Source organism: Trichosurus vulpecula, chromosome 8 (assembly GCF_011100635.1).
Source record: "Trichosurus vulpecula isolate mTriVul1 chromosome 8, mTriVul1.pri, whole genome shotgun sequence".
Classification (NCBI taxonomy): domain Eukaryota; kingdom Metazoa; phylum Chordata; class Mammalia; order Diprotodontia; family Phalangeridae; genus Trichosurus; species Trichosurus vulpecula.
In genome coordinates, this window is record NC_050580.1 from 9,990,214 (window position 1) to 10,015,059 (window position 24,846).

Sequence of the window (24,846 nt, forward strand, 5' to 3'; positions counted from 1 at the left end):
GCAGGAGGCCAGGCAGCCTTGGTCAGCCCACAGTGTTAGGCACAGATGCAGAACTCCCAGTCTTTGGATGACACTCTCAGGTTGACAAAGGGGCTTTGGGACAACCTTTCTGTGACATCGGGTAGGTGGATCAGAAGCTCTGAGCCAGAAGGGACCTCAGAGGCCAGCTCGTCCAGCCCATCCCCTTTACAGATGAGGAGACGAGCCCCAGGGAGAAGGAAGCAGGAGCCTAGAGTTAGAGTGGATGGGACCATTTTACAGAAGAAGAAACTGAGACCCAGGAAGAAAGAACAGTCCCAAGGTCACATGGGCAGCAATCCTGGAGATGGGAGTGACCTCAAAGGCCATTTAGTCCAGTATCCTCCATTTTACAGGGAAGGAGACTGGGCCCCAGAGAGAGGAAAGGACATGCTCATGCTTATACCACCAATTGTCAAAGAAGGCACTCGAACCCAGGTTCTCTGACCCCAAATTCAGGGCTTTTCCCGCCACACCACGAATCCCTCCACCCTCAATAAATAAAAGCTTATTTCATTTTTAAAAAATCAAAATACATAATTCAGAGCCTCAAACTGTCATCAGTGATCTTGAGAACTAGTCTTATGGTCAGGAAAGACTTGAGTTCAAATCCTGTCTCTGAAATAAACTACCTGTTGGGCTTGGGGCCAGAAACGGTATCTTTCTGAGCCTCCATTTTCTCGTCTAGAAAATGGAGCTCACTACATCAAACCATCGTTGTGAGGCTCAAATGTAACTTCATTTACAAACTGCTTCACAAACCTTGAAGTGCTGTATCAATTTTAGCTAATGATATCGTTACTATAATCACCTGAAAAATTAGATAATATCTACAAAATGTCCTTGACAAAGTGGCTGGCACGTAGTAGGTACTTAATAAACACTTGCTCCTTTGCTTTCCCACAGAGGAAACAAGGTAGGCAGAGGGGGCAGGTCGCACGGTCTTTGTCCTTTGGTCCCTTGGTGGTGGCTTACTGACCAATGAGAGCACCGTTCAGTCAGTCATTTCATCATTTTGTGAACAAAGAGGAATGAAAACTTCCAAGGTTAATTCTGTTTTGAAACATTTCCGTCTGAAACGGGACCCAAATCTTTAAGCCAAAGGTTCTGATTTCCTAATCTTTTTCTTAGCCATTAAGTTGTCAATCATTGGAGTAACAGGGACCTTACTGAGAGACCACCTTGTCCTCCCCCGCCTGTTACAGATGGAGAAACCGAGGACTTGAGAGGAAAAATCCTTGCTGAGGCCACATAAATGCTGAGAGCTCGCAAGGAATTGTTTCTCTCCATGGAGTCTGTGGACACGTGTGTGATTCCAAGCCCTGGATCCTTTGTGACATTTTGCCTCTTCCTAGATCCCTCTCTTTTGTCCAAAGGATCTCTTCCCTGGTGTTGTAGGCACCTGTACAGGTGGTGGCACTTTTTTCACTCTTCTTCAACCTTTTGCCATCCTCTCGTTGGAGAAAATATTGGCCAACAAAGGCCAGGAAAATAATGCTCACGTTTCTGGAGCTGGGTTAGTTTGCTTTATCAATCGAGGCATCAGCCTTGGAATTAGGATTCAGGTTAAAAATACCAGTTTGTATCTGAAATTCAACAAAGCTTTGGGATCCAAAGATTTTGAAGCACTGCTGGACAATGAGTCAACAGGCATTTATGAAGGGCCTACTATGTGCCAAGCACTGTGCAAAGAGCTGAGGCTACAAAGAAAGGCAAAAAAGTCCCTGCTCCGAAGGAGTTCACAAGCTAAGGAGGAAGACAACATAAAAACAACTATGTGCGAGTGAGATTTGAACAGGATAAGTTAGAAATAATCAGCAGAGAGAAGGTAGCCTATTGATAATGCCATGTAGAATTGCTGGACGAAGAGCTGGAAGTGCCCTAGAGGTTATCTAGTCCAACCATTTCACATTTCAGTTGAGGAAACTGAGGCACAAAGCAGGGATGTGACTTACTCAAGACCCTCCAGCCCATGAGCTACAAAACCCAGTGTGTTCTATCCTCGCTTTTCTCCACCCTTTACCATCTTTTGCTCCTGGTTGCCTACACATCCATGTAAAGGAGCAGCTGCTAAATCAGACCTTTTTAAAAAATTGCTTTTATTTTACTTTCAAATGTCTTTGATGATTTTGGGGAGGAGCAGAGTGAGGAGGAGACAGACTTTCTCTTTGTGTCCTCCAAGTACCCACTAATTGATGGTAGGAGAAGAATGCCCAAGAGAATTCTGGGTAGGAGGGAAGAGGCAGACCAAGGTTAAACATTTTGGAGACTTCAGTGAGCATTGATAGATCCAGGATCTCATAGATTTGAGTATTTCCTCCAATGATGTAGGTCTCAGCCCATCCGCGCTCACCTATCCTGAACAACTCTGGTCCACAGTTCTCAATAGATATCCCACTAGCTAGGGATGCCAGAAGCCTTTGGCTATTAGGCCGTCTGTGCACATTAAACCTGTTCCTTCAAATGTAATCATTACATTGAATGTCTTCATAGGTGCTATCTTTGAAAAGTGCGCCCTTTGGCCTAAGTGAAAACCAGAAAAGGGTCTAAGTCTGACTCGGCCACTGTCCTGCTCTTCGTCATTGGGCAAATGGCTGCCTTAACGTAGAGTCAGCTTCTCCGATGACCGCATCAGGGACTAGACTAAATGAGCTATTAACCACTAAAGTACCTTCTAGCCCCAACCCCCTTGATCCTAGGCTCTCAGAGCCCATTCGAGCCCTAAACTACCACACGGACACTGAGTTTGCTGTGTTTATCGGGCTACTGTATTTACTGGGCCATGGGGTTGACTGCATCCCCAATGCTAAAAAGCCAGTGCCAAAAACCCACCGGGCAAAAGCCCAAAACTAAAGACTTACACATTCTTTTAAAAGTAGGTCTTGTACTAATCATCCATTTTTAAAACACACTAACTTGACACCTGCCATACTCTGGCTTGGAGGTGGCAGCGGGTGACTGAGTCGTCTATTTAAAAACAAGTCCTAATATTGCAGCTTCTCTTGTTAGCCAGGTACCTCAGGGGAGCTGGGGACCACCAAGCTGAGATCCGCCTGTTTACTTCTCTCTCTCTCTCTCCACTCATTGCCAAAGGAACTTAATGTGAAAGTCTTTTGCACTTTTGCAGGGGAATATGTTGAAATCACTCGGCAGTATTTCACCCCAGGAATGCTGGCAGCAAGCCCTGTCCCATAACACCTTCACTCCCATTTTTCTCCTTCCAGCTGAAGCCCGCCGGGACGGCCTGCAGAGCCTCCAGCAACTCTTGCGACCTGCCTGAATTCTGCACTGGCACCAACCCACACTGCCCAGCCAATGTGTATCTGCATGACGGTCACCAGTGCCACCGTGTGGATGGCTACTGTTACAATGGCATCTGCCAGACGCACGAGCAGCAATGCATCACCCTCTGGGGACCAGGTAGGGGATCCAGCAGCCCAGGGGAGTGGGCATGGGAAAGAGGGGGTTCTAGCAGTGTCCCTGGGGATGCTCAAATTAAATATGGATTGTGAAAGGTGAGGAAGAGATGGGGCTACTACCAGTCCATTGCCTCCATGGAAGGGAAAATACCCCGCCAGTGACAGCTGGCCCCAAGTTGAACTGGCCACGTTGGCAGGTGAAGCCCCCTGCCCAAAGCCTGGATGGCCACTGATCCAGACACACAGAAAACCTTTGTAGTTAGCTACAGTTCAGCTCAATCCCTCCATTTCCTATCTGGGTTTTCTCCCTGTTAGAGAGTGAGCTCCTGGAGGGCAGGGAATGGCTTGCTTTTCTTTTTATATCCTCATTCCTTAGCATAGAGCTTTAAGGGAAAGTAGAGGAGGCAGCTTGGTGGTGCTTAGTCAGGAAGACCCTGAGTTCAAATCCAGCCTCAGACACTTAGTAGCTGTGTGACCCTGGGCAAATTGCTTAACTCTATTGGCCTCAGTTTCCTCACCTGTAAAATGAGCTAGAGAAGGAAATGGAAAAACCATTCCAGTGTCTCTGCCAAGAAAAGCCTAAATAGGGGTCACAGAGTCAGACCTGACTGAAGAATAACTCAACACGCCAAGGACTGTGCTGAGAATACAAAGATAAAAGGAAAAACAGTCTTATATTTGAAAACCATCTTCTATTTGCCCTCTATTTACCTTCCTGCAGTAGAATTAAGGTCCTTGAGGGGCAGAAGCGCAGCTTTCTTCCAAATCAGTCTGCATTTTATTTTGTACTTTCCTCCATTAGAATGGAAACTGCCTGAAGACAGTCATTGTTTTATTTTTGTTTTCCTATACCCAGTGCCCAGGCTAACGCCCAGCACACAGTAGGTGCTTAATAATTGTTTTTTTTTAATTGGTTTGACATGGGCATCAGCTGCTGATGACCTGCTGGAGGAAAAAGGCCTGTACAGAGACAAACAAATGCAGAATTGGTTTGACTTGTTGCTAACTGGCGGGTGACTTTGCCAGTGTGAGGAGCTCCCAGGGACCACGTTCCTCATGAGGGTGGGACTGCACCTTCTTCACAGCCTAGGTTCTTAGCCAGCTGCCTGAGACATTGAGCAGTTCAGTGACTTGGCCAGGGTCACACACCACCTCGGCGTGGCAGAGACAGTACTTGACCCCAGCACTTCCTGATCCCGAAGCCATGCTGCCTCTGACAAATTCATGGTCGGTAAAAACACAAAGTCATAGGCAGTGGTTTCCAGAAAGTGAACATGCTAATGACTGGGGGAGGAAGCTCAGGGTTCTGAGGGGCCAGCATGTCGAGCATTCTAAATCGTAGGGGCTCCTTGTGCAAAGGCATGGTGGCAGGAGATGCAATTTCATACACAAGAAACAGTTGTGATGTTAAGCCGTCAAAGACACGAGGGCCTTGCCTGCTGGGCTTACCACATCAGAAAATCAAGTCACTTTTTTAAAAAAAATGAAAATCTCTGTCTCTAGCCCAGATCTCAGCAGTCCTGAGTTAAACCTTAACCTAATTTATTTCTCAAGATTTTCAGCTCCACCCTATCTCATAATCCCTTTCCCTTGTTTCATTTGCCTAATGTGACAGATTCATTTCTTCTTCTTCCCTGTTGTGGCTCAGAGCTGACTTCAGCTTTTGGCTGCCCCCTCAAGTGGGTGGGTCAGAGTCCCTGGCTAGTCGGCTAGCTCTTGGGTGGTCTGGACTGCCCAGCCCCAAGCAATGAGACCTGGGCTCGGAGCAGCAAGAGGAGACAGGCAAAATTGAATGTGTGAGAGCTTTGGGGTTTTCTGGAGAGTCTTGTGAAAAACACTAAAGAATGAGGGTAGTGATTTAAGCATCACTTTGGGTTTAAAAGATCCTGTTTGAAATAACAAAGTTGGAAGAAATGGGGACACATTTTTCTTGGGGCTTCCCTTGAACCCACTTTGCTAAGTTCTTTGAAATACTGGCATCAAAACTTGAAGTTACCTTTGTGACAAGAAGTAACTCTGGGAAGACATAATAGTAACAACCAGAAAGAGGAAACGTGGCCCCACAGAGAGAGGGTCACCCTTGGAGTCAAGAAGACGTGGGTGCAAGGCGCACCTCTGAAATATACCAGCGTTGTCACAGTGAGCAAGACTCTGGCCCTGCTTTCCTCGTTTGTGAAAAGGTCGTAGTAATACCATTTCCCTTGGTGGTGTTGTTAAGTTTAAATAAGTGCTTTGCAAACCTTAAAGAGAGAGAGACAGCAAGATAGAAAGATAGATGGATAGATGTGTTAGAGATAATAGAGAGAAAGATACATTATAGATAGGTAGATAGATATAAAATAGATAGAAAGATAGATGTGTTAGAGATAGGAAAGTAGAAAGACAGAAAGATCGATGTGATACAGGCAGCAAGATGGATGGATAGATAGATAGATAGATAGATAGATAACATTATAGGGCCTTGAAATGTCAAAGTCAAATACACATGATCCAAATCCCCTTGGTCATGCTCCCTGGTCTAACTTTGCTCAGGAGCAGAGCCCCAGCCTCCACTCTGACTCCCAAGGATGTTGGGAAGGATGACGTTGCCAGAGCTTCCTTCCCAGATGCTGGTTTGTTGTGTTTTTTTTTTATCAGCTTCTTCGATCATTGAGGATGAAATGTGCTCCCTAATGCAGACCTTGATTTTAATGGGCTGCTGTCTTTGCTGAGTGTGTGGGCTGGGCCATCCTCCCAGGTGAATCAGCAGCTTTTTGCTGGCCTTGCCATGCTTGGTGATAGGAGGACCATTCCACCCAACTCCTCCCAATCTGCCTGGCACAGCCTTTGTTCTGTTTTGTTTTAAATAAAGCAGGGTTCTCATTTTGAATGATCACAGGGCTGTTGAAGATAATTTTTCATTCAATGGAAAGTTGTTCACTCTGAACTCTTAGTCATCCCCATGACTGAACTTGATTCAAGGAGAGGTCAGTAGAGTAAATGGCCAGGGTGGCATTCTTATACCCATTTCCTGAGGAAATAACTTCCCTGGAAGAAATGAATGGCAAAAGACAGGCTCCCCTGACCTTGGCTGTCACCCTAACTTCACACCTTAGTCATGAATTCTGCCGTTAGTGAGGATGCCTTTTTCTGGCAGTTGGAAATCATTGGGGCTGTGTGTGTGTGTGTGTGTGTGTGTGTGTGTGTGTGTTGAATCTGAGATCTGGCTTTTGGTTCTTTGTGCAAAGTAGAATTCCTCCCCGGCAATAAAACGCCAAGGCCCAGCTCTCCTTAGGGCTTGTACATATTCAGGGCATCTTACAGTGTGATCCCAGCTCTGGTGAATAAAGAGCTGGGTTTGGCTTGAGAGAGTCTCACCTGGCCACTCATCCATTCAACAAGCATTAATTAAGCACCTGCTGTGTGCTAAGCACAGAGGGCTGCCTTCAACCTGGATGTGAGATTACAGAAGTCAGTGGTAAGTCTGGTGTAGGGAGCTGGGTCCACCACAACAAATTTGCTCTGGGCTCCTGTCTGCTTTCCCAGGATTCTCACATTTTTCAGTGTTACCACGGCAATGGACTCAGCAGAGGAAAAGGCCTTTACCATGTCTGCATTGAGCAAGCTCCTGTTTTTGAAGGGTTCTTGGCTCCTTCTTTCTTCTCCAGTCACTGAAGACACCATTGCTTGGGTGGCTCTTCCCAGAAGAGGGCAGTTCTTTGAGCCCTAAGTCAGTGAGGATGTTAGGTGGCCTCCACCCAGTGGAATTAAAAAAAAACCAAGTCTTTCCTTGACAAAGACCTCCAACTTGGAACTCAGGTGATGGGTTGGATTCTTTCCAAAGCAGTGACCTTTAGTCACATTCTGAGGCCGTTTGCCCAAGGCTTTTCCTCTATCTTCACTGCCTGCTGACACCTCCTCTCCTTCCCCACAACTGCATCCTCATTTTTCTTTTCTACGATGATTTGGTCCATTTCCTTCCATTTTCCATTCCTCTTCTTCATCCCAAACACTCTCCTGAGTACATCTGGCAAGTCGATGTATTTTGCAAAATGTCAAAACTTGCTGAGGTCGCAGATCCTGAACTTGCCAGAGACATAGACATTTTTTGAGGGGGGGAAGGGAGGGCAATTGGGGTTAAGTGACTTGCCCAAGGTCACACAGCTAGTAAGTGTGTCAAGTGTCTGAGGCTGGATTCGAACTCAGGTCCTCCTGACTCCATGGCCGGCGCTCTACTCCCTGCGCCACCTAGCTGCCCCAACATAGACATTTTTAAATGACAGCCATTCCCAAGGTGAGAGAATCAAGACATCTTACCTCCAGGACAAAAAATACTGCCCCCAAGCTATCTGCAAGTTAGGAGTGACCAAAAGAGGAGGAGGACTGAAGCAACCAAGGCAGAGGGATGAAGGGGCTTCTGTTCATAGCACAAGAGGGTCAGATCAAAGAAATGGCCATAGTGAGCCTGGAGGAGAGGCGGGGAGGGAGAAAGAGGGGGGTCTTCTTCAAGTACCTGAAGGGCCAGCTATAGAGAAGAGCCTAGATTTGTACCCTTGACCCCTTGGGGCAAAGCAAGGAGGGATAGAAAGACGGATGTGACCCAAAGACAAATTCCCATAATTTAAGCCATCCCAGAGTGGAGCGGGCTGCTGCAGAGGGGGAGGGACATCCCTCGCTGAAAATCTCCAAGTAAGTCCAAGTGAGCACTTCAGGAGGATATTTTTTGAGCAGTCATTTGGACCCAGTGGCCACTGAAGCCCCTTGTGACTCAGAAATTCTGTGATTCTTTAGTGGAAACAGGACAGGGCCTGGAGGCAGCTAAGCTGGGTTTGAATTTCAGCTCTGCTAGGGACAAGCCATGTGAGCTCACACAAGTAAAGAGCCTCCCTGGGTCTCAGCGATCCCCAAGGCCCTTCCCTCTGGCCTCCACATCAGAGGAAATGAGCAGAACCCAATCGTCTTGGCCACGTCCATCCCCCAGGCCTCGTTCCCATTTCCTCTCAATGTCAGTGGTATCTACGCTTGTTGATCAATGAGCAGGATGTGGCCATGACACAGTGTTACTGGGGACATCCTCACAGGAAGCCTCAGTCCCTGCCAGCCCAGCTGGGTGACCTGCCCTCTCAGCTAGGCCAGAGGTGACAGGGCCAGATTGGGCTCCTTCCATAGTCACCCTGAAGAGTTAAAATTGTCTTTCTTCTGCACAGTCACGTGGGCCAAGTTGAGGGCACAGAGGCCTTTTCTCTAAAGGCTTTTACACATGTCGAATCTTTTGAGGCCTTTGCTGAGCCCCCAGCTACTAGTTCCTCCCCTCCTCCCCCATGCTGTATTGCCTTGGGTTTATTTTGTATAGACATTATATGGGGATGGGGGGAGACTGAGTGATTTACTCAACCATCCCCACTTAAAGTAAATGATAAGATGGCCCCAAAACCAATCCCAGGTCTTAGTCAAAGGGCAGAAAAGTACTTTGATAAGGACATGAGAATGAGTTAGGATAGGCCAAGGAAACTTGGCCACACTCCAGAGATCCTCTATGAATGATCGAACTAAATAGAAACACATTGATTTGAAGCAAACACTGCATTCCAACACACCACTGAGGAGAAGAAGGTAGGCAGAGAAGGGAAACATGGCGGGCAGCCATCATCTCTACAAGCATCTCAGAGAGAAAGGCCCAGTGTGGAGAAAGTCCCCCAAAAGATCAGCTCTTTCCCCAATTTTCCTTGCCTCTCTCTCCACAGACACTCTAATATAATCTGCTGTTCCAGTATCTAAATGTTTCCAGTAAGGTGACCTTTACCTCAACTACAAAGAGGCCAGGGTCAATTGGAGATGGATATAAATGCAAAGTTAGGAAGATGGTCCAAACTCTGCCTAAATGTCAGGAATTTTCCCAAGTGCTCATAGCAATTAACAGTTAACAGCTAACACAGGGGTGGGGAGCCTGTGGCCTCAAGGCCACATGTGGCCCTCTAGGTCCTCGAGTGCAGCCCCTTGAGTGAATCCAAACTTCACAGAACAAGGAATTGATTAATCAGCAAGTATCAGTGAAGTTCCTCCTGTGTGCTAGGTGCTGTCCTAGACACTGAGGGTACAGATACGAAGAATGAAACAATCCTTGCTCTTCAGGAGCATGCATTCGAGTGAGCCAGACAATGAGGGCTTACTAAATAAAGCCAGCATCCATAGAAAGGAGCCTGATGTCTGCAGAGTAGTTCAGACCCACAACAGATTTGTTTGGTGGCAATAAAAATAATGGGGGTGTGTATTAGGAGGTCAGAGTTTATAATTTCAAAGAGGATCATATATATGTCTGAAAGGTTCGGAACTGCCGGATATAAGAAACTCTCAAAGTAGGAGGCAGAAGAATCAAAGCATATATTTAGGCTCCACAGTAACCAACCCATGAACCAGCATCCCCATTTTGATATATTGATCAAAAACTTCCAGGCCCAATAAGTCTACCTCGCAAGAGTAACCAGGAGGCCACAGAGAAGCATGATGGTGTACAGCAAAATCATATACATGCTTCCCCTCTTTGGTAAAAAGATTACCCACTGGCCTCAAGTCCTTGTTCAGCTTCCTCCGGTAGGTCAGCTCTGCTACCGGCAGCTCCTGCTTCAGCTTCGGCTGTAGCTGTAGCAGCCTCTGGCTCCAACGGAAGCTGTTTTTAACCATCCGGCTTTTTCGGGGGTGTAAGGTCCGCCGGGGAAAGCACAGGTTCTTTCAATCTGCTTAAGCAAGGTGAAGGGGTTGACCAGGAAAGCACGGGTTCTTTTGATCAGCTTAAGCAAGGGAAGCAAGGTGAAGGGGCCGCTTACTCCAGTTCAACATACAAACAGCATTCAGTTCAGGGGAAAAAGCCAAACTAGTCAAGGGCGCTTGTTGACTAAGTGCTAAGGAGCCCATTTTTGGTTACCAACACAGGGTGGTCCATGGGGGAGGAGACCCTGGAGACTCGCTCAAAGTCCCCTTTTATAGAATCTTCACATAAAAAGGTCAATTGAAAATAATTGGGTCATTTAAACAGATGACTTGTCTTGTAAAGCTAGTTTTGTAGCTAGCCTGGCCCATTTTTGCCTAAGGCCTAGGTAGCTTAGTAGATAGAGAGCTGAACTAAGAGGCAGGAGGACCTGAATTCAAATCCCAGCTGAACTAAGAGGGAGGAGGATCTGAGTTCAAATCCCACCCAGCTGTGTGACACGGAGCAAGTCTCTTCATGTCTGGGCCTCAATCTTCTTTGTCTGTCAAAATGAGATGATAAAAACACCCTCCTTGAAGGTTTTTGTGAGGATTCAAAGAGAAAGTGTACATAAAGCCTCTAGATCTGTTATTTACCAGTGCACTGGGCCTGTTTCTCAAACTTCGGGGCTGAGTGGTCTGGTTTCCATTCCCAGGCTATGTGCTTCAATATTCATCTTCTCTTCCAAATGCCTTCTCTCCTCCTCCTCCTTGTCCTCACCCTTCCGCCTCATCCTGACATTTGTCAGCCCCTCCTCATTCTGGAAAACCAGCATCCTTAATGCCAAACCTGACACTTCCCCCTATTTGATTCTATTGCAATTTCTGTCTTCTATTACAGCCTGACTGAAAATCCCTCTCTTCCCCTCCTTCCCTGGCCCAGCCAGGAGCCCTTCATCCTCCAAGTGCGTGATCCCAAGCAGTTTTTGAAGCTAAGTAGATCACAGAGCTGAAGCTGCTGAAAACCCCATCTTTTGGCCACCTAAGGGCAAAGGACTGATCCATTGACAGGGGTTTTTATAAGTACATTATAATTCTCCCTATGGCAGAGGTGAGGGAAGGGAAATTTACCCGAACAAGATGAGCAGAGGGTTAATTACAGGGGCAGAAGGCTGCCATTTTCCATTGCGAAGGGTAATCAATTTGACCTGTCCAGTTCAAGGAGTCTCCGGACCATTGGAAGACTTCCACGCGGCTTTTTGCCACCATCATCATAAATGAGAAAACGAGAGGGAAACTCCTATTTCAGTTTCTCTACTAAAGTGATGATAAATTGGGTTGTACACTTGGAAGTGGAAGCGACCTTGGGTGTCATCTAGGCCAAGCAGCCCATGTGATGGAGGAAAAGACAAGGAAAATACCCTGCCCCAGGCTACAAGGCTAGCTTATAGCCAAGCTGAAGTTAGAGGAGAAGGAGACAGAGAGAGAGGGGGAGGGAGGGAGGGAGTGGGGGGGGGGGAGAGAGACATAGAGAGAGAGAGAGAGAGAAGGAAGAGGAAGGAAGGAAGGAAGGAAGAAGAAAGGGAAGGAAGGAAGGAAGGAAGGAAGGAAGGAAGGAAGGAAGGAAGGAAGGAAGGAAGGAAGGAAGGAAGGAAGGTGAAAGGAGGGAAGGAAAGAACAAAGAGCAAAAAATAAAAGAGACAAAAATAAATGAGAAAGGAAGGAGCCAAAGGAAAAGAATGAACCAAAGGGGGAAAAAAGAAAAGAGAACACAAGAAAAGGAAAACCAAGGTTTAATTTCCTTCTACAGTAAAAACCAAAAAAAAAAGTCTTCTGATTTTGTTATCAGGAGTCACCAGAGGAGGCTGTGATTGGGGCAGAGGACAAAGACTAGAACACTCCTCCTCTGGGTCCCTAAGATCAAAAGCAGCTGGTGGTGGAAGACCTGTGCTCAGGAGAGGGGTTAGGTATGGATCTATAGACTGGAAATCATCTGCATAGAGATGACAATTGAGTCCTTGGGAGCTAAGGAGATCACCAAGGGAGAGAATATAGAGGGAGGAGGGGAGAGGAGCAGGGACAGTCCCTGGGGAATTGCCCATGGCTACCAGGTGTTCCCAGGTTGAGGATCCAGGAAAGGAGAATGAGATAGCTTGGCCAGACAGGTAGGAGGAGAAGCAGCATCATGAAAATCTAGTGAGGAGAATGTCCAGGAGAAGAGAGGCTGAGGAGGGAGTGTCACCATGCTGGTAACTAAGAAGTAACCAGGAGGGAAGGAGAGTGGCACTGGCCAGGAGCAGGCCCTCGGGCAGCGGTGGCAGCACCTGACATTCCATCCACACATGGGGACCTTCTAGGCCCTGCACTGATGGAGATAAACATGCTGTATCTTCTAGGAACTCACCAGCTAAGACTGACCACAAGAAAACACCAGAAATGTGCAACCTCAAAGTTGTGGAGTTGTTCATGATCTAAATATAATCAGAATTAGTATTCACAAAGACTCTGACAAGTTGGAGAAAAATGGCCCCATGGAAACAGTTCATTTGTAAAGAAAAGCTAAGGTCTGCCCCTTTAGGAACATGCAAGCACAGCACAGGGAAAGACAGGCCATGAAAAAACACAGAAGAAAAAGTTCACAGGTGGCCACAAGCTGAACATGGCATCCATGAAGTAACAGACCTTTCTATGTATAAGACCTAGAAACTTTCTCCTTGGCTGTCCTATGGATCAGTCTCATCCTCAGTTGGCATATTTTGTCCTGTTTGGTTTAGGAGATTGTCAGATGCCCAAGGGCAGGTCCTGGCTTGCTCTCCAGCCCCACATCCCCATAGAGATCCTCGCATGCCAGGAAGCTTGATAAAGCTTTGTGGAATTGGGCCAATGCACCTTTCAAGGACATGTAAAGGAATGAAAGGATCTGGAAAAGTAGCCCAGTAGTGGCGGAAGATTTGGGCAGCCAGTTCTATCGGCTCTGGGAGCTGTTCAGCCCCTGGGCTGGAGTGGCCATCTTGGAGTGTTTGATGCATTTGCACAAACACCCGTGTGGATCCTGATTGGTCTTATCGGAGATCTAGAGACTGAAGCTGGAAAAGACCTTCGAGAGCCTTCAATCTGACCCTTTTACCTTATGGAGGAGGAAACTGGAGCCTTGGAGAGGACAAGCTATGGACTGCAGGGCACACAGAGGTGGAGTTAGGCCCCAGCCCCTCTGACTCCAGATTCAATGTCCTCTCCTCTCTTGTCGATGTGATGCCATACACATATACTCATACACACATGGACATACACACATGGATGTGTGTAGGCACATGTATGCACATACACAGGCCTATGTGTACACACACATGTGCTCACATGCACACACACACACACCAGCCCTTCAGGGCTCTTCATGACCATTCTTACCTCTTATCTGAAAGGAATAGCAAATAAGAGAGGTGTGAAGCTCGCTAACCTCATGGTTCTGTTAATTGCCTCTACAATGAGAAGTCAAGAAGGAAAATAGATTTCTCATCAAATTCCCTCTGCCTTTTTTTCTTGGAATAAGGACGTCCCCTTGTTGGTTCGACAACCTTCTAATGAGCAAGCTTGTTTTAATCTTAGGGAAATAGTTTAGGAGACACTGACGGTGTCCACCGCCATTGAGGAAGACTCGATGGTACGATCCACACTATTGTTTAGGGTTAGTTTATCCAGTTTGTGGACTACCCAAATGCCTGCTTGACCTCCCTTCCCCTTCTCCTCCCCAACAATTGGGAAGGTGATGGGACTAGAGTCTGATGTGATAGTTGTTTCACCTTGTTGGCCTGATGAAGTTCAGAGGGCCAATGGAATGGGCAATGAGCTTGGACTGACAAAGCCTAGGTTCAAATGCTGGCTCTGAGACTTACTAACTACATGACCTTGGACAAGCGGCTTTTCCTCCCTGGCCACAGCATCCTCTTACACAATCGGCTCCCAGCAACAGAACGTTCCTCTCCTTAGATCAGCTCCCACCTCAGCAGCAGAACTTCTGTCTTTGGTTAGCTGGTCTCAGTTAGGCTCCACTTCTGCTGCCTCTTTATCCCTATGGGTTTCTAAGCTCCATTAGCCAGTCAGTCAACTAGCATTTATTAAGCGCCTATTATATGCCAGGCCCTGTGCTAAGCACCAAGGATACAAAAAGGCAAAAATTAGTCCTCGTTCTCAATGATCTCACAGTCTAATGGGTAAGGTAATGTGAACGATTATGAACAAACAAGATATATATTCATCTTCTCTTCCAAATGCCTTCTCTCCTCCTCCTCCTTGTCCTCATCCTTCTGCCTCATCCTGACATTTGTCAGCCCCTCCTCATTCTGGAAAACCAGGTGGTCTAGAGAGAAGGCATTGAGATTAAGGAGGACCCAGGAAAGGTTTCTTGCAGAAGGTGGGACTTGAGCTAAGAAGGAGACGAGGAGGGAGAGAGTTCCAGGGATGTGGAAAAGCTAGGACTTGAAGGAAGCCCTGGAAGCCATGGGGAACAGCCATAAAGATGCCCACTCAGAGGCAGCCAACACGCAACTTTCCCATAATCTTGAAACATTTCTTGGAGTCAGAATTTCCCAGCAGTAAACTTCCTGGTCCTAAGATGATGATGATGATGATGATGATGATGGCGAAGATGATGATGATGGCAGTCATATGTAAATAAACTTCAAGGAAATAATACGCTTGTTCAGGGGTTCCCCACCCCCACCCCCACGGGTACTTTGCTTTGTTTCTCACGCAAATGTCCCTTTTTTGCCCCTTTCAATAAACAAAATATTTACATAAAAAAGGAGCAGCATCTTTCACTACCTTCCCCATACTACAGGTCTATCTCTGCCTCCCGTCTCTCTCCCTCCTCTAAGTATCCCTGCAGCATGGGTCTGACTGTGTTACTTCCCAGCTCTTTGTCTCTTACAGACCTTCACAGTCTGGCTCCAGCCTACTTCTCCAAGCTTATTATTTCCCCCTCCTCCATTCCACAATTCAGCCAGATCGACCTTTTTGCTATTCCTCACACAACACTTCATCTCTTCTCTCTGCACCTTTGCACAGGCCTCCCTCGTGCCTGGAATGCCCTCCCTTTTCACGTCTACAAATCCCTAGTCTCCTGATCCCCCCAACTTCTATTGCCTCCCCCCAATAATTATCTTGTATTTCCTTTGTCTGTGTTTTGTATGTATCTTGCAGAACTATTAGTGCATATGCATTGTCTCTGTGGATAGAAAAAAAGAGATCTTTTCATTTTTGTCTTTGCAACCCCAGCACCCTGTGCCAGGTGTATTTGTGGAAGGGGAAAGGAGGATGTGGTTTCATTGGTATCGGGGAATTCTCAGTGAGGTTGCCCCTTCCTACAATGAAAATCAGCACCTCCTCTGGGATTTATAGTCTTTGAGAGTTGTCTGGGGCCCTAACAAGTAAAGAGACTTATCCAAGATCATACAGCCAGCATAATAGAAGTGAGACTGAAACCCGAGGCTTCCTGCCTCGCAGGCCAGCTCTCTATCAACTATGTCAAACTATGCTTAATCAATGTTGGTCAATTAGCTGACCCAAAGGTAACTAAACATCACATAGTAACAGACAGGGAGTGAACCCCTGGGGGAATGAGGACATGAAGATACCTACAGATTCTCAAAGACAGAGATGGAGATGGAAGAAGTCCAAAGACTTTCCCAGCTTAAAGAAACTCAATTTGTAACAGGGCTTAGTTATAAATTTTTGAAAATCAATTTTAATTCTTGGTGCCCTGGTTTTCCAGGTTTTCTAATTTTAGTGCATAAAATGTTAGGCAAAGAAAGGGACCATTTCCTCAACATCTTTTCAAGTTTCCACATTTGGCCGGCAATATTATTGCTTTCTTTTCAGTGAAGGAGATTCTATTAGTCAGGCTTCTGAGTGTGAAATGCTGGTAATTAATTGAAGCTGTAATCCCAGCATTCCTGGGGAAAGATGCACACCCTCGCAGCAACTGGTTTGAATCACAGCAAAATTTATTCTCTAAGAATGTGGGAACTTTTTGCTGATTTTCTCATGAGGTCTTCAGAAAGTGGAGCTTGGTGAGCAGATGATCAGAGATTACCCTAAAACCCTTCCAGGGCTGATACCCGATTCACTTCTCACCTCCTCTTTCTGTGACCAGAGAAGGGAACATGCTTACATGACAGTTTGGGGGCTCTCCGCTTGCCAAACCACTTTGGGTCTTGGTTGTCAGCCCTGAGTGGGACAGCTCTTGGGTGCGAGGCCCCTGTGGCCTCTATGGTTCATGGCTCTCTTGTAAAATAAGCTGGGTTTCCAGCCAACTGAGGTTCCTGGGAACTAAAGGAAGTGAGAGTGTTTTATGAGACTTCCCCATGGCCTTCTCTCATCACCCAGGCATGAGTCATGTTGCTCTTCTGGGGTCTTTCCTCCCCAGAATTGAGTGGGGTGGGGCTCAAGAAAACAAGCCTGCTGGCCAGCATCCTTTGTACTTAGATCAGGTTTGGCAGGAATTCAGCCATGCAAGTCCCTAGGGAGTCCACAGGCGATAGACACCTGATCCCAGCCTCTCCCCAGGAGAGGCATGAACCCTAAAGTGCCTTTCACTTAACAAATTTAAGAGATGCTGCAAACCAGTAGAAATCCTGGGGTTCGGCAAGGCCGGTTAGTATTCAGAGAAGGGCCAGATGTGGAAGAGGATTTCTCTGTATGCAGAACCTAGCTTGCCTTCACCTAAAAAGCCCAAACCAGCTCAAAGGAAATTATTAAAAACGTTTGCAGGAGATGAAAGTGCTGATTTGCTTTGGTTTCAGGCGCTAAACCTGCCCCGGGGATCTGCTTTGAGAGAGTCAACTCTGCTGGCGATCCCTATGGAAACTGTGGCAAAGACTCCAAAAGCTCCTTTGCGAAATGTGAGATGCGGTAGGTGATGAGGCACCGGGGCTTCAGATGGGGGACTCTGGCCCTTCTAGAGAGATCATGGCTGTTCTCAATGGGTTGTCCTTTCTGAGGGCTCTTTGTGGTTCTGTCTCCCCTTTCCCAGAGATGCTAAATGCGGGAAAATTCAGTGCCAAGGAGGAGCTAGTCGACCAATCATTGGTACCAATGCCGTTTCCATAGAAACCAACATCCCCCTGCAGGAAGGAGGCAAGATCCTGTGCCGTGGTACCCACGTGTACCTGGGAGATGACCTGCCGGACCCTGGGCTCGTGCTGGCTGGCACGAAATGTGAAGATGGCAAAGTAAGACTCACCTCCAGGAGAAATGAAATGATAATTAGGATCATGACTTATTTTGTCACATGGTTAGTAATGAAGGAGGGAATGAGAGGCGGCAGAGTGGAATGGCCTTAAAATCGGAAGATGTGTGTTTGAGTCCTTATCCTACCTCACCCTGTGTGATCTTAGGGAAGTCTTGGGGTCCACCTGGGCCTTGGTGGCTGCATCCAAAGGGCGAGTAGACAAATCACTGTCCTACTCACATCATAGCATCATGGTGAGGCTCCAGCCAGCGTGTGCTTCAGAAACGATGAAGGCCAGCTGCTAGCCCACCATTTACGGCAAGTCTGCCATCAAAGACAGCCCACCTCTCGATTCAAATCTCCTAGAATAACGAGATTGTTTTCCCAGGAAAGATGAGCTTATTTTGGAATTAAGACCCTCACCTCCTACACGCCTCCCCCCATCACACATGCACACACACAAGTAAGCAGAAGTCGGAAACCAGTCTATTCAAAATATCGTTTACTTAAAATGTCTTTTACTAAACCCAGCTCTTCAGGAAGGCAATGCCATCCAGTGCAGGAGGAAAGTGGCCATGGAATTATGAACTTCCATTGGTTTCTGATGATCTCTGTCTTGGAGATATCCACTGGTCTATCCAGTCCTCTTTGCATCTGAAAACACCATTCCTGTAACCAGGGTGGGCAGTCTTTATTAAATCTTTTGAAGATGAAACATTATGCACGTATGTCCGTAGGTCAATACGTCAAAGTCCTATGATTTTGTTGGCATGGGAACTCAGACGCATCTCCTCCCAGTGAGCCAGATTGAAACTCATCTACAATGCATTCAATAAGTTTCTATTGGGCAGCTACTATGTGCTGGGCTAGAAAATACAGAGACAAAAATCAAACCAATGTCTGCCTTTAAGGAGCTGCCATTCTGCTGTGGAGACAGAACATTTCCGGTAATGAGTAGTCTCTTCAGGAGCTCCTCCAATGTGACCGTGACCTCATGATTTAAAAGTTCCTTCTGAGCCATGTCGGCCCATCCTCTGTCATTCCTATTCACGTCCTCCCAAAGGCCGGCATCCACCCAACGTGCTGTATGCCTTCCTTGCTTTCTTACGGGGCAGCGCTAACAATTGGGGAGATCAGGGCAGGTAAGCTGGTGAAGGTAGCGCCTGAGCTGCCTGAGGGTGGATCTAGATGTCCCTCCCTGACTGCAAAGCCAGCCCTCTCTCCACTGCACTGTGCTTGCAATAGCTTTGAACTGTGGTGGCAAGCTTTAGGTCTGGTCTCTGCAGCTAGAAAGGGAAGGAAAAGGGACATAGGAAAGGAAATGCGCAGATAGGGTTGGTTGCAGGAAGGCAGGAGGGAGCAGAAACAGGAGTAAAATCTAAGCGCAGGGGATGTTTTACAAAAAATAACACCAGAAGATATTTCAGGTCTAAGAAATTAAGTACGTATGTATACCTCGCTGTAACTAATCTTTTACTCCATTTCCACATAAACCAGAGCAAAGGACAATAAGCTCATGAAATGTCTCAGAAAAGTCCAGAGGCTTTAAAAATTTTTTCATCAAGTTGGGAGCAGAGAACACCCCCGTGCTTGGGAAGCCCCCGCTTTATACTGGCGAAACAGCTGTCCAATCCTTCCCGAACATCATGCTGCCAGGAGGGGATGGGGACCCAGCATCTCCTCATCACTAAAGGCACACAGTGCCAACCAATATCTCTCTCCTCCACACAGACTAATCCTTTCCCCTGAGGAGATGGTGTGGCCTACTTCGGACCAGGACTTGAAATATTTATGTTGTAGGTTCTGCATGTCAATGCACTCTGTATTAGCTTCCAGAGTCGAGCCTTGTTCCTGAAAGAGACACAGTTAATTTGGGCTGCAATCAGGACAGGCAGTGCCCACGGCCGCCGCCTCAGGAGGGCAAGCCTCCCCCTCTCTGTCCCACGCAGACACATAGTTTGCTTTTCTTTCGGCACAGTAGTTCTCTTTGTTAGCGCTGTAGATTTGGGGAGGCCAGAAAAAAATACTGGGTTTTTTGTTGGATTTTTGGTTTTGGTTTTTACTGATTATTAGCTTGTCATGGAAATGATCAACCCCATGATTTTCCCTTGCAGATTCTCAGAGGCCAGAGTGTACAACCTCCACATGAGACTGCTTCCGTTTAATTCACTTCCCCAAGCATTCCTATTATGAAATGCCTACTACGTGCCAACCCTCTCTGAACTCAAAGAGTTTACTTTCTTGGGGTGGTGGGGGTGAGTGGAGAACAACATACATAACAAAGCATGCACACACACACACACAGTCATTTCTGCTGGAGGAAGGAGATCCTCCATCAGCTGGGGATTAGGAAGGGCCTCCTTTAGGCGCTGACCCCTGAGCTGATGCTTGAATGGACAGATTGAGGGATTCAAAAGACAGGCAGAAAGAGGGAGAGCATGCCAGGCATGGGGGACAGCAAAAGTGTGGAGGTGAGAAATTAGAGTCTCGCTAACAGGGAGCCATGAGTAAACCTGAACATAAAGATGGAGTGTGTTTCCCAAGAGGCTGGGGGTCTTGCCTTGGCTTGGGCTGAAGTGATCGGATGAAGGCAATGCTCCAGAGGAAATGTTTGTTCAAGGAAAGATGTGTTTAGGGTTGAACCGCAACGTGCTTAAATCAGACTTTTGTGCCTTGGACTCAGCTCATTGGCTCTGTCTCACAACTGGCCCGGCCCCCTGGGCTTAGAGTCTCCACCTTGGGGAGGAGGTAACAAAATCTTGGAAACCATCCGAGGATGTTTTAGCAAGAATTTGATCAGCAAACCAAGAAATAATAAATGCAGGGGAATGGTTTCAGCTCAGCTGGGCTGTGGCTGAAGTCAGAGTGCCCACCTACTCCAAATAACAAGCAGCAGCGGTAATACTGGTGGTGGTTCAGGTTTGCAAGGCCCATTAGCGACACTCCTTGTGTTCATAGGCATCATTGGCCCTCACAGGACCCCTATGAGGCAGGTGTTGTTATTACCCCATTTTATGGAGAAAGAGATTGAGGCAAACAGGAGGGAATGACTTGCTTGTATCTGCGTCAGGGTTTGGACTCATGTCTTCCTGATTCCAAACCCAGTGCTCTGTCCACTACGTTCTAGTCAATGATTGAACAGACCCTCTGATTTCTGATGTCCTTCATCTCTTAAGAAATGGCTAAGAATCCACATCATACAGTCATGGATTTAGAGGTGGAGGAGGCCATCCGGTCCAACCCCCTTTTCTTACAGATGAGGAATTATGTGATTTGCCCAAGGTCATACAGACAGGGCCAGACCATGTATTTGGCCACAGTGTACCCAGAGGAAGACAGCCAGGATGGGGAAGAACCTTGAGTCCTTGTCCCATGATGATCATTCCAAGGATTTGGGGACAGGTAGCCCAGAGAAGGGAAGACTTAAAAGACTGAGCCCTGATGTGTTCAGCTATCTGAGAGGTGTCCTGCATGAGAGGGCAGAGCCCAGTCCTGCTTGGCCCCAGAGACAGGACGAGGATCAAGGAGTGGAATGGGAGGAGGGGCAAATTTAACATCCCGGAAACCTTCCCCACCGTGAGAGTGTCCCCCATTGGCACAGGCCATCACTCTAGATGAGAGGGCTTCCCCTCAGCAGCAAAGGCTAGATGGCCGCTTCTCAGGAATATTCTTGAGAAGTTTCTTGGTCAGACCAGAGGCGGATTAGTTGGCCTCTGAGCTCCTTCCACCTGAGACCCTCTGCTCTGAGAGAGAGATAGAGAAGGAATATGGAGATGATCATAACCTTCTCTCTCAGACTGTCGGCACATGGGCATGTGCCTGTGCAATCCTGACATCCGTGTCTCAAAAAATGTCTCACGTCCTTTTTTCACTTTCCAGCTCTGCCTCAATCGCAGATGTCAGAATATCAGCGTATTTGGGGTCCACGAATGTGCCACAAAGTGCCACGGGCGTGGAGTAAGTATTGCAGAAACTCTCCTTATCCTCAGTCAGCACCCAGTTGAACAATGAGTCATTGATTTGTTAAAGCTTTGGGTTTAGAATTTCTTGTAATAATAAGCCAGTTAATGTCTTTTCAATATTTTTCCCCAAAGATATTAATTTTCCACGACCTTTATATCATATCAGAAATAAAATGTGATTTTTATTAACAAAGAAAAATCTGATTGAGAAGTAATTATCTTTTAAATTAACATTCAGTGATAGAGAAAAGGATTTTTGTCACCCTCAAAATGATTTTAAGACTAACCGTCCTTCATGAAGAGTTTCCCATTAACATTTCAAACAGAGCTGTTTCTTTCAGGCACTAGCTGTCACAATGTGTCAGAATTGAACTACGTCTAAAAGGATTCCTCTTATTTTCCAAAGAAGCCCCTGGCAACCCTATTTTGTGGGATGTTCAATGGATTTGAGCAAGAGGACTTGGTTATTTCATTCTGCAGAACTTTGAGAGAGAAAAAAAATGACCTTAATTGTTGAAAACATAATTCATTTTTCATGATTAGCTTAAGTATCTCCAACTAGGCCATATTAATCTTGATTTGCCATGCTAGGGTTCATTGGTTTCTCAGAAATGGATGTTACAAAAATCATGCCCCAAATTCTGTTTAGAGACATGGAGACCTTTGCCGATCATTCCCATGGAAAATGTGACGCTTTTCTTTCATTGTAAAGTAGTTGCAGAAAATGACCGTATCGTTCCTGTATACTCAGCTGACAAGCCATGGGTTTTATAAAATCACAGAATTTTTTGGAGCTGCAGGTGCTGCGGAGATCATAACTCATTTCACACATTAGAAAACTGAGTCCCAGATAGAGGAAGTGACTCACCCAAGATCACACATCTAGTTATTGGCAAAACAGGGACCAGGCTCCTGATCTCTCCAGTGCCAGCAACTGAATCACAGAGCTGGGAGTGAGCTTAGGGGCCAGCTTGTCCAACTGACACACATCCAAGAATCCCCTGTGCATGATCCCCAGGAAGTCATCGTCCAATGGAAGGGAAGCACTCACAGCCCAAGGTGGCCCATTCCCCATAGGCGCAGTACTCACAGTGAGGACAGTTTTCTGATATCGAGCCTAAATCTGCCTTTTTTTTAACTTCCTCTCATTCCTAGTTTCTGGAGCCAAACAGAACAAGTGAGGCATTGTGGTGTGGGGAAAAGAATTTGGTATGTGGAGTCAAAGGACCTGACTCCACTATGGTGTGACCTTGAATATGTCACTTCAACTCTCTGGCCCTCAGTTTCTTCACCTGTGAAATGAAGGATTGGGCTTAATGATCTCCTAGGACCCATCCAGCTCAAGTCTATTGGCCATTATGAATGAAAGACCTTCAAATCCTTCAAGACACCCATCGAGTCAGGCCTGAACACTCCCAGTTTTCTCAATCCATTCTCATATGTCATAAACTCAGTGCCTTCTCTACCCTGTTCACCCTCCTCTTAACAAGGAGCACAAATGGCATGTGTGGTCTGGCCAGGGTAGGACCGTCACCTCTCTCAGCCTCTGGCACCTGCTTTCCTTTCCATCTTCTTTTTTTTTCCTTTTCCAAGTTGGTCAGTGAGCTCCCTGTGAATCCACATTGCTCTCTCTAGAAAACTTCTCTTTTCCTCCTCATCAGAGTTCTTTCCTTTGTATCTTCAGATCTTCCTTCTTGAGAGCTTCCCATCCCTCTGGACTAAACTTTCCTGGAAAGTTTTGGGCCACAGGATCCTACCTATGCATCCACTGAAACCTCTGAAATCCAAGGTCCTATCAAACATTCCCACTTTTCCTTCCTCTCCTTCATCACACATTCCAGGATGGCTCTAGTGGTCACAAGGCTTTCAATCTCCTTCTACTATCACCATCCTTTGTGGGACCATGAATCGAGGGCTCATTTCCCCACCCCACCCCTGTTCTGTCTGATCTGGGACTTCATGAATAATTAAGGATCTTAATTGTGCATTGTCAGAGCACTGTGCTCATGACACCAAGCTTACCAGTAGCATTCCTCAGGGACTCAAAGAGCATTCCCTAACCTTAGTCTGCCATCTTGCCAAATGCATTCTATTGACCCAGGAGAGAGCGTGTCTCTGGGGACAGATCAGTAGAATTATCTTTGTCTCTGAGAGACACAGCTTTAGGCTAGGATATGCACTATGAAGACAAGTAAATCATGCGGCAATGCCAATCCCGCCATCATTAAAAGTGGGACTAATTATAGATTGGATTTGATGACATCTTGAAGTCCCTTCTAGTTCCAAGACCAATGATGCCACATTCTCCTGGAGCAACAATGTTTTGGACGATGCAGTCAGGAGATGGGACATCTTCATCACCATAATCAAACCTAAAAGATTCTTGCTGTTTTAAGAAAAGTCGTATAGAAGGTAACTCACCAAAGAGTCTTTTGTGCGTTAGTGCAGATCCAGGTACAATCACGATTCTGCGCGGCCTCCTGTGGAGAGCCTTACCCGGGACGCTCCTCACGTGAGCTTCTACTTTATCTGTGTACGTTTTCTATCTCTCCCTTGCAGGCTCCCAAATGTGGTGTGCTGGTAAATGTTTAACAACCAGCTCTTCGGAGTAAGAGTGACAGGGAGATACAGCACAATGCCCTTTTACATTTGATCTTCATTGTTGACATTTTCACCATCACTTTCTTAAGAGTAAAAAATGTGACAAAACAATAAACCAGGGCCTGATTTATGGCATTTACACATTTCCAACGTGCAAATGCTCTCAATGAAAATTTAACAATCAGCTGTCCTGAGCTAGCTGTAGCACAACTCTTCCCCAGACCCCACCAATAGAATGTACGCTTCTTAGCATAAATCCCAGGATCACAGATTTAGATCTGGGAGAGATCTCAGGGGTATTTGTGTTGAGGAAACTGGGGCTCAGAAAAGTTAAGTGACTCACCAGGATCACACAGATAGCAAGAGTCCCCGATAGGATAAGAACTCCGGTCTTCCTGACTCCAAGTCCAGCGTTCTACCCACAACCGCTCAGCCTTTCTTCTTAAGGAAAAGGACCATTTCATTTTTGTCGTTAGACTGCCACAGCCTACCACCATGCCTCAGTCTCCTCAACTGTAAAATGGGCTGATAATCACAGCACCCAACTCCCATGGCTACGGTGAGGATCCAGTGAGATAATATTTGTCAAGCACTTTGGGAACCTCGAAGTGCTATGTCAATGTTAGCTTTTATTAGTCAATAAACACTCGCTGAATTATTGATGCAGAATGATTATATCTCAGTCCCATGGAAGAATCAACAATCTTTATCGACAGCATCTAACATTGGCAACAAGCGGCCGTTCATGTTGGCCAATCAATACACATTTAAGAAGCACCTACTGTGTGCCAAACACCTAGTGAATGGTCCCACTGTGTGAAACCGCTCTTGGTGATGTGTGGTCTGGACACTGTGGCTGGACTTTTTGTGCTTCTGGTAAGGCTGTAGTCAGAATTTTCCCCTGAAATAAAATGAGGGACTCAAGCATTTACATGGGGTGGGGAAACAGCTTTAC

General features: G+C 46.5%; 1 protein-coding gene across 1 annotated transcript in view; it reads left to right on the top strand.

Annotated features, from left to right (window-relative positions):
* The window catches only part of ADAM12 (ADAM metallopeptidase domain 12), a 377,674-nt gene that overhangs the window by 321,864 nt on the left and 30,964 nt on the right, over window positions 1-24,846 (top strand). Inside the window, exons 14-17 of the mRNA XM_036736018.1 lie at window positions 3,243-3,438; window positions 16,901-17,009; window positions 17,131-17,329; window positions 21,208-21,285. Coding sequence (XP_036591913.1) covers window positions 3,243-3,438; window positions 16,901-17,009; window positions 17,131-17,329; window positions 21,208-21,285 — 582 coding nt within the window. The remainder of the gene's footprint in view (window positions 1-3,242; window positions 3,439-16,900; window positions 17,010-17,130; window positions 17,330-21,207; window positions 21,286-24,846) is intronic.